General features: G+C 40.1%; 2 protein-coding genes across 2 annotated transcripts; one reads left to right on the forward strand and one right to left on the reverse strand.

Annotated features, from left to right (window-relative positions):
* Positions 1–1,042: 1,042 nt before the first annotated feature.
* Positions 1,043–9,411, reverse strand: mrpl20 (mitochondrial ribosomal protein L20). The gene is made up of 6 exons (XM_042504722.2): positions 9,373–9,411; positions 8,686–8,787; positions 4,832–4,954; positions 4,464–4,574; positions 2,356–2,433; positions 1,043–2,257 (listed from the first exon to the last, which is right to left on the reverse strand). Exons 3-6 carry the CDS (start codon positions 4,916–4,918, stop codon positions 2,084–2,086), a joined length of 450 nt encoding a protein of 149 aa, XP_042360656.1. The 5' UTR covers positions 4,919–4,954; positions 8,686–8,787; positions 9,373–9,411; the 3' UTR covers positions 1,043–2,083.
* On the forward strand, positions 6,558–11,862 carry sdhb (succinate dehydrogenase complex, subunit B, iron sulfur (Ip)). The gene is made up of 8 exons (XM_042504709.2): positions 6,558–6,717; positions 7,599–7,732; positions 8,713–8,798; positions 10,022–10,158; positions 10,305–10,421; positions 10,515–10,616; positions 11,083–11,205; positions 11,296–11,862. Exons 1-8 carry the CDS (start codon positions 6,646–6,648, stop codon positions 11,374–11,376), a joined length of 852 nt encoding a protein of 283 aa, XP_042360643.1. The 5' UTR covers positions 6,558–6,645; the 3' UTR covers positions 11,377–11,862.
* Positions 11,863–12,684: the final 822 nt, after the last annotated feature.

The following is a 12,684-nucleotide window of genomic DNA, read 5'->3' on the forward strand; positions in this document are numbered from 1 at the left end:
GAGGGCATGGTTTTTTGCAGGTTGCATCAGGCTGTTTTTGTAAGTCATAGGTCATTGACACCTGTGTGATGTGTGTTTTGTATCTCAAGGTCAAGCGAGGAGGATTCAGATATAAATGTGGGACTGGTTCTACATGGGCGGATTAGGAGCCAAAGGGCTCCTGGGTACAGAAATTCAAAAGGCACCACCACCTCTCCGACATATGGGCACAAAGCTTTTGTGGTGCTTTCGCCTCTTTGATGTCGTTTTGCATCTTCTTTTTTTAATTAGTATTATCGGGGTCTGAATACATGCCAAGCGCAAAATGAAGGTAGATTTTCTCTGTGGAAAATAACACTTGGAGGGTTATCTGCCACGCTGGCTGGAAAATGTACCAAAATAGTGACACAATAAAAATGAAAATTTTAAAAATGTTCTGGCCTCTTGCTTGAGTTTGTTTTCAATATAATATCATAATACATATGGAAACAAAAAGGTGACGCAAATGTGCAATATATTATTTTGACCGGTAAAAAATATGCTTGGCTAATAGTTTTTTCATCTACCAGCCACCTCGGCCAGTGATTCAATGGGTTAATTTCAGACAATGGGTGTTATGCATCTTTTTGTGATTCTGTGTCGCTATGCGATGATGAAGTGTGATTATTGGGTGTCACCTTGAGGTATTTTGTCTTTTTTGTAGTTGTTTTGTGTCTCTTTACAGTTTTTTTGCATCTCATCGTGGTTATTTTAAGTCTCTTCATGGTCGCTATGTATTAATTTGAATGACAATTTGCATATGAAGGCCAGGGAGGGTCCCCAACACTTTGGACCCTTGGGCCTGTGCAGAGTAGTTCAGAGCAGTGACTGATACATACTTCTGAAATACTACTGGCTGAGTTAATAAAAATGTGACCTCCTGCTCTCTTTTATTTTGATGCTGTGCACAGTCCTGTCACGGTTATAACAAAAGAACATTTGTCGGCAGCCAACTTGACTAGAATAAAATATCTAAAAAATCACATTCTTACCGTGTTTAAACAGAATCAAGACAGGGACAAAATCATATATCAAAACATTTAATGAACTTAGAGGACAACCTCACCACATCAAATGGTAAAATATATATTTACACAGAGTGAAAAAGTCATCACAGGAAAAAACTTTAGGTCACTCTTCTCCCCAACCTCCAAAAAAAACATTACAATCAGCATCAATTCATAACTTAACAAAAGGTTTAATATGCAAACACAAGGAGGTTTGTGGAGATTGATAACCACATCCTCTATCGTGATACTGGAGGTAATCGGGACGGCTGTAGTGGAGTATTTTGCAGGAAAACACTGTAGCCGGAAAAGTCTGGCACACATGATCGAAATGTTGGGCTGAAATCAGTGAGTGGAGCAGAAGCAGGGCCGTCTGCGGACAAACAGCTGCTATGCGGCTTAATGTCAGGTCCCATCTTGGATTATGATTATGTCCTTGTAAAGACATAAGTGCATAATTTCAAAAATATTATTCAATCTTCTCAAAACTTGAAATGGGAAATCTGGAAACAATTTACAGAAATATTTCGGAGTTGCCAATAGCAGGACAAGGCATGTACATTTGTCAAATCTGTCTTTAATGGAGGCACTCATTTTGGACAACATAATAGAGAAGCAGAGTTAGTAGAGAAACTCTCCTTCAAGGCCAGGGATCAAGGTACCGCAACAGTATCATCTGCCCTGCTGGAGTGTCCTCGAGCAAGAGATGGCATCCCATTCTTCAGGGACATTGCTCTGTCGGTCACTCTGTTTAAAATCTACCCAACAAGGAGAATTTACACCAGTGTCGTGCTCACCCCTGTGAGACTCCATGTCGACTTGTGTGTACATGCTGCAGGCAAAAAGATGTCGGTGAGGCAGTGCATCGTGTCATGTTGTCCTCTCTGAAAAGACATCAGTCGACACTTTATCACAAATTAAAAATACTTAGATGAAGCAAAAACTGGAAAGCAGGGAGGTGAGTGTGTGCCTGACTGTTTCACCGACATCTCCACAATCCAAGACCACCGTTATTTAAACCACATGACAACTGGAAATCTGTAACCGCAGCGAGTCCTTCACTGTAGCACAACAACACGGGAGAAGACACCAGAAGGCTCTTTGCCGTCGCCCAGCGCTGCGCAGAAGCCTTCCTGTTGCCGAGCCCTCGCCAGCTTTGCAAGTGAGAGGAATGACCGAGGCTCTGTGACGGCCAGATCGCTGATCACACGTCGATTGAGCTGAACGCTGGACTGCGTGGAGGAAGAGAGGAGATGTGTTACGCACAGAGGGAGTGAGAAAACAGCATACGAAGGACCGGTGAAACACTGAAACATTCAGCAAAACTAACCTTGGTGAGGTTGTGCATAAGGACGGGATACTTCATGCCGTGCTCTCTTGATGCTGCTGCAATGCGTGTGATCCAGAGCTGAGGAAATAAAAGAGAAGAAGAAATACATTAAATATTGATTGCCTTGCTCAGTTAAATATGAAATTATTCTTTGCAAGACGTCAGCATGACCATAGTGTAAACAATGAGCACACCCATCTGCAACAGGGATCGAAAGAGCAGCTAAACTTTAAAAAGTGTAGCACGGACTGGAGCCAGGCCTTTTTAATGCAAACAAAATGACTCGTCGAAATCTTGACACACTCTGATGACCAAATGTTTGTTCAATTTCGATATCTTTTTGACTATTTTGTCGCAAAAGCCCATGAAAGAAGGCAAGATTGATTAAATTAGTACCTCTTTTTATTTTTCAGTGCTGCACAGTAAATGACTGTGAGTGATCCATCAGCTGTCTTAAGATGCTTTTGTTGTTTTTGCTTCATTTTTTACATTTTCTTTCTTGTAGTCTGAAAACATGTAGGCTGGACTCTGGTCCTGACTCATTTTGATTTTATGGTGTCTTGTAAGCCCGTGAGGGCTGGGCATAACTGTCTGCATGAACCAATAATAAAAAATGCATTTATTTATTCATTCATGTGAAAAATAAAGTGAACCGATGTGTACTTGACATCACTTTCCACAGGCTCTAGTCTTAATGTGAGCAGGACCGGTGAGCAGTTCAGCCTAACAGTATTTTCTCTCTTTTTGGCCCCCTTAATTTGGCAGATTTGAAGGTAGGGCTGAGCAATATATCCCTGTAAATTATGATATGAGACTAGATATCATCTTAGATTTTGATTGCAATATGTGTTGTCTTTTCCGGGTTTTAAAGGCTACATTACAGTTATGCAATGTTCTGAAATTACCACTTCATCATTATATCAACATCAGTGATGATTATTTATCAAAAATCTTGCTGTGTAAATATTTTGTGAAAGCACCAATAGTCGACCCTACAACATCTTCACAATATTTATACTGAGGTATTTGGTCAAAGAGGTGAAAATATCCAGTATTTCTTTTCTTTTTTTAACTTTATTGCCATTAACGGCAATAAACAAGCAATTAACATTGCAGAACAAAGTCTCTGAGTGTGTTTTACCTGACATAAATGCACATGTGGATAAAGATTCATCATACATTAGTACAGCTACCCCTACGCATAGCCTTCCATGTACATAAACAGACACATCCAACCTTACACAGACATTACTCACATGTATACATACATACATACATATTACACATATGCAAACATATAAGTACATACACACATATATCCATATGCATGAGTCCCCAACGAATTTACCAGCAAAATAATAAAAATAAAAAAGGTTTCTAATCAAGGTAATCAATAACTGATGCCCATCAAAACAGGTAGTTTTAGTTGTAGCTGAGCAGTCATGCGCTTCATCATGTAAACTTGTTTGACTTTTTGCAAACATTAAGCAGTCATGGGAGGGTTCAGCTTCTTCCAATTAATAGTAATTACTTTCCTTGAAGACAATAAAACATAACATGCATAATATGAAAAATATGCAGTATATAGCAGTCTTTTGTGGTAAACCAGTGACCGGGCATACATCCTGTAAAACTATCCAGTATTTCACAAGAAAAAAAACCAAACATATTATGCAAGTAAAATGGAGTTCCCTTTAATCATCTTGTGACTCTTTAAGTTATCTTGGGACATTAGCCTCTTGCACATAATCTACAAACTGTTATTGGTCTTTGATGCATTTTAGCTGTATTACTGTGTCTTTAATGTATGCATACCCATGACTCCTTGTAAAGCAGTATTAATACTGAGTAAACTGAATTTCAGCAAAGTGCAGCGAAGTACAACTGCTGCACACTGACTGTCTACAACAGCTTCACATGAAGACCCCCATCATCCCCAGAGAGACTGGATCTTTAGGTGGGGCACACCTGTCCTTGTGCACTGAAAAGGGTAGCATGGATTACACAGCAAACAGAAGCTATTTTTTTGGATATCACAGATTAAATCTCAGACTGTGTGTAGCAGCCATGTGTCTGTTGTTGCTGTGTTTGAGTATTAAATGTCTCACCGTCCTCATGTTTCGCTTCTTGAGCCTCCTGCCTGCGGTGGCGTAGACGAAAGCTCTCCTGACCGCCTTCACGGCCAGTCTGTAGCAGCGGTTCTTCCTGCCTCTGAAGTGCTGTGAGACAAACCGACAGGAAGCACGACTCACACAAAATCACCACCATTATCCTGCTAATATTAGATTAAAATGAGGAGGCATCTGTCTAACCGGATCTGACTGCGTGCGTCATCTTTACACAGCAGAAAAACAGCAAGTGGCGCACTGATTCAACAGTTTGAACAACATTTCAGATTTAACCATCAAGCAGACTAAAACATCAAGACATGTTAACAGCATGGACCCCCTCGTCCAGGAATTAGTCGTGGCCTTACCCGTGCATGTTTGAGAACTTCTTGAACTTTCCAGTATCTGTCGGGTCCACGACTTCTGATCCAACAAGACAACGTCAGAAACACCATGTCTGCTCTTCAGGTGAACTGCCTCACCGCCGTCTCCTTTGTAACACCATAAAAAGACTATGTAAGTGACCTTAGCTCAGCGTCTCCAGTAAAGAGACGGTGTGATGTGAGTTCACTTCCACACGCTGTGCTACGACTGACAGAAGAGCGCTGGGTTCGCTCGATTTAACAACCCGGACATCTGGTGTCTGCTGTGCCCTCTGCTCCACCAGGCTTTGCTGCCCAAAAAAAAAGAGTCCTCATCGTTACTAAAAGAAATAAATTCTTTTAAAACTATAAATTAATATGGGCAAGTTTGGGGCAACTTTTTGTTTTCAGTTTTCACTAATGATTTACATTTAATTTTGAATCATGCCACCACTGAAATGTATGCAGATGATTCTACAGTATATACACATCTCCACAAACATCTGCAGAGCTACGCAACAATCTCGAATAAAGAATTAAAGTTAAGTGAAGACTGGTTTCAGGGCAATAAATTGGTTATTAAGACAGAAAGGACTAAATGTATGGTTCATGGCTCGACATGTTTGTTAAAAGTCACACCTACATTTCACGTAGCTATAGGAGGTAGAGATATCGAACAGGTGACAAAAGTAAAGTTATTGGGGATTGCCGTTGATGGTAAAACGTCCTGGAACAGCCACGTGTTCAAATGGTGACAGAAGTGGGTTAAAGCATGGCTGCTGTAAAGCACTGCAGGAAGTTCATCCCTTACTTTATGTTATAGCCTACTTTATTTTCTTATCTATTTAAGAGATAAATCATTATGTAGGGCTACTGTGTGTATTACATGGTCTGTGAGTTTATGTTGATTGCTGTGTTATGTGTTTAGTCCAGGCGTAGGCAACCTGAGGCTCTAGAGCCACATGTGGCTCTTTAGCCCCTCTCCAGTGGCTCCTGTGTCTCTGACTAAAATCATATGGAAATGAATTGTGATTAAGATTTTCATTCATTCATTTTTCAATTGCAAAAATATGTAGCCTGTACACAGAACATGAAAATGTATTTCAATAACTAAAATATGCATCATATTTCTGTGGCCTTGGTGCCTTTTCTGCAAAATTTTGCCAAATTTCAAAAATGGTGGGCGGCCCTGGATCAAAAAGGCCTGACTAGCTATGGATTTTAAATCCAAGATAGAAGTCTCAGAGTAAAATGGAGAAGTTATTAGTGCATAGAGATAATAATAACAGTGCATGGATAGATCTTTGAATTTTTACTGCCAACACTGCAAAGTTAATGTGACAAAAAAATAAATAGTGGTAAAACATACTGATGAATGCTCATGTAGACCCACTAATAATATTGATAGGCTAGTTTGACTATATGTGTTGTGTTACCTGCGGCTCCAGACAGATTTTTTTTTGTTGTTGTTTTGGGCCAGAAATGGCTCTTTTGATAGTAAAGGTTGCCGACCCCTGGTTTAGTCAAACTGAGTATGAATGTTATGTTACGTGTATTTAGGTAATCCAGTTAATGAAATATTTTTAAAGAAAATAATGGAGACCCCATGAAGAGTAGTCACTGTTTAAAACAGACGCTGATGGGGATCTTGTAAACAAACAGACAAACACGTCAAATATACCATAAAAATCACGCTCCTCTTTGATGTAGCTCTAACGCCGGGAGGCGCCGGTCAGCTAAACACGCGCTCCCGGCGGAGCTGTGACGCAGCCTCGGTGGATGCTGGGATCGCACGCGCTGGAGGTCAGAGAAACTCCAAAATGTCGGCTGCTAGTCTCACGTCCTTGAGCCGCTGTGGTTTTTTGGCTTTCCGCTCCCCCGCAGGACTGGTGGTATGTTGAAAATCATTACAATAATTAATCCGGTTGAATCGGCCGTTATTGTCCGTGACAGTCTCTGTCACCGCTTCGCTCAGAGTTCCGTTATAACACAGTTACAACGTCCCTGTTGACAGCGGAGGGCTCCGTCTATTCTCTGAAGTCAATGTTACGCAGCCCAGCTCAGCTCGCCCTCGCTGCGTCTTATACCGACACTAACTTTTCAAACGAGTTCATCCTGAGCCGGTTAAGTGTGTCATTAGCGTCAAACATTAGCGATTAAAATCCGTATTAACATCTAACGTGGCAGAAAAAGACATGTAAACATCGCTGAGCTAATTATAGCAGCGTTAGTTAATGATATTAGGGAGTTTGTAGCTACACATAATCAGCCAGGTATATTTTATTTAGACTGTCAAACCAAACAGACAGATTAAGAGATGGTTTTATTTTTAACAATCTTCAGCAAATCCCATCATTGCAGTGTTTGATATGATAACGAGTGATGTCTGTTATTAATGTATCTTCTGATTTGGATTTAAGTTTTTTTTGTTTTTTTTTGTTTAACTCGCAAAATAAATGAACAGAAATAGAAATAATAATTAACTAGAAATTTAAAAATAGAAACTAAAGATTCACTTATATTTAGAGAAATGTGGATTATTCAGTAAAGCATGTACCTGCTGCTTCTGGTCCTTTTTAAGTAAAACTAAATGCTTAACTTTGGACTTTATAGGAAAAACTGTTCATATATGTAGTGTACTGGGGATTATAAGCTCAGCGTCTTCATGTTATCATCTAACCACACAGACGCGCCTCTGGTGTCCTAATTGTCTAATGAAAACAGCAGAGTGCCAAAATAATCATGTAATTCCTGTCCTTGTCCCCGCTGTCAGGCGGTGCGGTACGCCCAGACAGCAGCAGCTCCAGCACCTGAGCCCAGGATAAAGAAGTTTCAGGTGTACAGATGGGACCCAGACACTCCAGGAGACAAACCCCGTATGCAGACCTACGAAATCGACCTCAACACGTAGGTGTTACAGATCTTCCCGCTGCAACTAGTACTGCATGTGCATTGATCATTTGTCATTCATTAGCAGCTTAAATACACAAAAAAACAATGTTATATCCTGGTATCAAGTAATTATGGGAGTGTATTTTACTTCTTGGAGTGTATTTGTGCGTTTATTTATTTATTGGCCATTCATGAAACAAAAAAGGGAGGCTGAATTTGAAATAAATTCCAGTCCTTGACTCCTGCTGACTGTGAGTCGAATGCCACTGAAAGCTTACTGGCATATTTTTAGATTCTGTTATTATTACTGTGAAGTCTTATTTATTCTAATATTACGTTTTGTGTAACTACAATTCACTTTAACACACTCTGCTAATGCACTTTGTATTGTATCCACAGGAGCATTGTATTGTGTGGGACATCATTGTGCTGGTCAAGGGGGCAAGACTCAAGCATTTTGCTCTTTTTGTATTGTTAATATGATAAGATGCAACAATAAAGTGAATCTGAAGTTGACACTGGCGTGCAGTCAGAAACTGTGCCCCTTCTTAATGCATTTATTAGTAAAAGGAAACGTGAAGAGGGCTGCAAATCTCTGCTTATCTCTTATAATGCATAATGGAGATATGGCCCTGTTTAATGGCACATGTTATAGCTAATCACGTTTACTTGCACTGCTGGAGGCTTACGGCTCAGTGAAGCTCAAAGCAATACTCACGCACATATAAACAGAGGGCATTATTAACAAACTAAGAACAGCCTTCAGGTAGATTACACCCAGGCAGATTATGCCAGCCTGGCACATTTCCAATCCTCTTCCCTCATCTGTTCTCTAATCAGCTTCGGAAAACTCAATTCACTTCTGTCAGCATAATGTCGCAGACAAGAGTCCAAAACTCAAACTTTCTTGTTGGACCATTTAGCGATGTCCTCTTTTATACTTTCATGTCTTGACATTGTCTACTCACCGACTTGTTTTGTCCCTTTTCATGTAGTTGTGGCCCAATGGTTCTTGATGCTCTGATCAAGATCAAAAATGAGATGGACTCCACTTTAACCTTCCGCCGCTCCTGCAGAGAGGGTCAGTAACACGGAGGTTTCACAAAAGCATCAGCCTTCAGATAATAAAACCATCATTAAATGTGACAGAAAATAGCTCTGTGATATCAATAGTAGTGGATGTAGTACAGGGTTCCTGCGTATAATAGATATAAATATAAAAGTCTGAAAAGGCATTTAATAAATTAAATACAAAATAAGGCCTTAATTGGTATTAAAGTGGCTTACAACAATCGTTCGAAAGTCTTAAAAATGCTCAGACACGGGGAGTGGGATTTTATGAATCTTTTTTTTCTGGTGTTGCGATATAAAAACTCAAAACAATTTGTCACATCTGTTATTAGAAATATTATTATTTCATAATTCTTAAAAAAGTCTTTTTAAAATCGTCATGATGGGAATCCAACATGCACATCGAACACATAGAAATGTCAGATATTCCCACTAATGTTGTTAAACTAAAGAGGAACCTTTATGTTAATGTCATATGTTAATTGTCTTCCATGTGTTCCTCTCTTAAGAGAGTTGATTTTTGTATGTAGGAAAAAACATTGAGGCAAAATAAAATGTCATAAAAAGTCTGAAATCCACCTCACCTGAGGCCGTAGGAGCCCTGCAGTGGTCCGTTAGTAGTTCACAGGTGTCTGTTATGCGTGCAGGTGACTGCAGCTGCACTTTAGCCGTTACTGGCTGCTGTTTTGGTTTGACGCTCTGAAAAACGAGTTCCTGTCTCTGCTCGTGCTCGGATCATACATGCATATTTTGTCACCAAGCATCCGGCGTGTCCCTGTTACATCCAATAAGTTTCGTCAGTTATTTAAACAAATGCGGCCCAAAAAATATCATCCGAGCACAGTCGACAACTGTTTGCTTCCGTCAATCAACGTCACCTGTGGTAACTGCATACAACAGCCGCTGCAATGACGCCCCCTGGTGGCTGGGCGGTGTATTGCACTTAAGCACAAATTTAATATAGCTCCAACAATTCAGTTGTGATGCTGCAGGCTGTATTAACACAAAGGTCATATAGCTGATTGCTCTTAAAAGTTTAAGAAAACTCCAGGTTTGTTTACTGCAGTATATCAACATTTTTACTTTATATTTATTTTCTTTACACATGATTTTATGGACAGTCAGCCATGAAAAACAATAACTCATGTCCAGCATTGTGGTAGAAAAAGCATTTTGTCTTCAGATTGTCTAGAAATTAAGTTTAAAGCATTTATTATTTTTCTTTGAATGCAGGTATTTGTGGATCCTGTGCAATGAACATTAACGGAGGAAACACACTTGCCTGTCTCAACAAGATTGAAACCAACCTCAGCAAGCCAACTAAGATTTACCCTCTGCCGCACATGTATGTGGTGAAGGACCTGGTACCTGTGAGTATTACCTCTGAGTCATGTTGTCTAGTCATGATTTGACCAAATTCAGCTACTTATTTCACATTTTAGATGTGTTTTGCAAAGGTTGTTTGTTTGTTTTTATGCTATTATGACCCTTGACTGAGGAATTTATATTTTCTCAGGACATGAGCAACTTCTATGCCCAGTACAAGTCTATTGAGCCCTACCTGAAGAAGAAGGATGAGTCAAAGGAAGGAAAGGAGCAGTACCTGCAGACTGTCGAGGACAGACAGAAACTGGTACACTGCGGTTTTTATTTTGGCAAAAACCCTGAAGCTTTCCAGTGCTCACATGGAAAATAAACACCTTCCCTTGCTTTTGTTGTTGTGTAGGACGGGCTGTATGAATGTATCCTGTGTGCCTGCTGCAGTACGAGCTGCCCCAGTTACTGGTGGAACGGAGACAAATACCTTGGGCCTGCTGTGCTAATGCAGGTGTGTGTCTGAGCACATGATATTTAAGGAATCACTGATTTTAAAGTCTGTGTAAAGTGATAATTAAAATGTGTTCTGAGTTTGTCACATCACACAAGGATGTGTTATTAAACACCTGACCAAATTTGAATGAACAAAAAAATCGCCAAGTATGTAAAAGAGGGTCTCAAAATCATGAAAAAATGCAGTTTTCCCTGATCTGAAACGCTGGGGGCGTGTCTGCTGGAGGAGCCCAAAAAATGTTAAAATAGGAAAATGGTGAAAAAAACAGTCAACTGTCAAACTCCACAATTCATTACTACTGTATATAGTAAAGGGTCTTTGTAACATGATTTCAACAGTCAGTTTCCAACATTTATGATGTGTTTTGAAACAAATCTCTGAATTCACTTCACACGGACTTTAAATTCTGCATCAAAACACACACAGCTGTAGAGTTTCTGGGTTACATCCTTTTGGCTTGCAGGCTTATCGTTGGATGATTGACTCACGAGACGAGTTCACAGAGGAGCGTCTGTCCAAGCTGCAGGATCCTTTCTCGCTCTACCGCTGCCACACTATCATGAACTGCACCAAGACCTGTCCCAAGGTACCCTGTCTGCACCCGTCTGCTCCCACGTGCACACCGCAGCTCATTGTTATGTTTGTCTTCTCACTGCTCATCTGGTCTTCCTTTTAGGGCCTGAACCCGGGGAAGGCGATAGCTGAGATCAAGAAGATGATGGCCACATACAAGGAGAAGAGAGCAGCTGCTGTCTGAAACCTCAGTGTTCCTCTTGTACAACCTTTCCCTCCATGATAAAATTATATATTGATTAAAAAAAATGCTTTTTGAGGTCTGAAGGGCCAGAACACCTGTCAGCTCCACCACCACCACCATCACCACTCCCTACAGACCGCACTCATCTGTAATGGAAATGTGTGTGTGTGTGTGTGTGTGTGTGTGTGTGTGTGGTTGAAGGACTTGGTGTTAAATAAACGCACATGTACAGTATGAATGCACGAGAGAGTGTGTGTGTCTGAGTCTTGCATGTACCATAGCAGACGTATTTATCTTCAACGCTACTGTGTGCACGGTCGTGCACTTGGGAGACGTGATGCTGCATTTTAAAGTAAACAGGAACAGTTTCTTGTTAACATTTTTAGCTTATTTGCTTCAAAGACATACAGTGTTTATGTTCCCTCAGATCTTCCAACATACCAATAACAGTCTTTGTTTTCGTGGAAAATAAATAGTTGCATTGCCCGCTGCTGTTCTCATTGGTTATTATTTGAAGTCATTAATGTTGCTCAGATCACACGCCAGCTCGTCTCCTCTGGGTGTCACTATTGTTCAGAGCTGGAGCTGTATGAGCGTGAGAAGACACATCTGCAGTGTCATCAGTGAGTACAGTTGAAATGTTCATGTACAAAGTGTTAAAGTAGAAATAAGGTCCTGAAGTGACTGACACAAGAACTGCAAGGTGCGTATGTGAGTGGACACACACACACACACACACAGCAAAATCTACTATGCAATCTACTGCAAAGAGAAGCTGATATTGAATATTTGTGGGGATTAAAGAGGTGTTGACTCAAGCATTTCATTGTACATTTTTGAGCTGTAGCATTGTGACCTGCAGTTATAAGCAAACTGCAGACGACATTTATATTTAGCTTATGAAAACTATAAATGACATTTAATCTGATCACATTCATCCTGTACAAATGTATGAATGTGTCACCAATATGAGTCCAGTTCAAACAGTTTGGTTTTCATTTATGTGAATAACTGCAACTCAGTCAGGCGAGTCACAGATTATTATTTCTACTTGATGACAAGTTTGAGTTTTAGCACTCTAGTTTTGGGGAGATAGTTGTCCATGGTTACTAATATTTTTGGACTGTTTCTAACCACAGGAATAACATGAAGAATTCTGAAAATGGGCGTAGTTCCTGTAATTAAGTTATAATTACCTCGCTAAGTTAAAATGTAGTTTGCCTACTTGAAGAGGTGACAAAAAGCTACATCATAATACATCCATGTCGTTGTACATATATATGTATGTATGTATATATATATATATAT

This window comes from Plectropomus leopardus, chromosome 2, assembly GCF_026936395.1.
Source record: "Plectropomus leopardus strain MGB_pleo_1.0 chromosome 2, ASM2693639v1, whole genome shotgun sequence".
NCBI classification, from domain to species: domain Eukaryota; kingdom Metazoa; phylum Chordata; class Actinopteri; order Perciformes; family Serranidae; genus Plectropomus; species Plectropomus leopardus.

Coding starts and splice junctions, on each gene's coding strand:
- mrpl20 (XM_042504722.2), bottom strand. CDS start 4,918: ATGGTGTTTCTGACGTTGTCTTGTTGGATCAGAAGTCGTGGACCCGAC. Junction 4,575..4,831: donor AAGTTCTCAAACATGCACGG/GTAAGGCCACGA, acceptor TTTGTCTCACAG/CACTTCAGAGGCAGGAAGAA. Junction 2,434..4,463: donor AGAAGCGAAACATGAGGACG/GTGAGACATTTA, acceptor TTATTTCCTCAG/CTCTGGATCACACGCATTGC.
- sdhb (XM_042504709.2), top strand. CDS start 6,646: ATGTCGGCTGCTAGTCTCACGTCCTTGAGCCGCTGTGGTTTTTTGGCT. Junction 6,718..7,598: donor GCTCCCCCGCAGGACTGGTG/GTATGTTGAAAA, acceptor CCCCGCTGTCAG/GCGGTGCGGTACGCCCAGAC. Junction 11,206..11,295: donor GCACCAAGACCTGTCCCAAG/GTACCCTGTCTG, acceptor TCTTCCTTTTAG/GGCCTGAACCCGGGGAAGGC.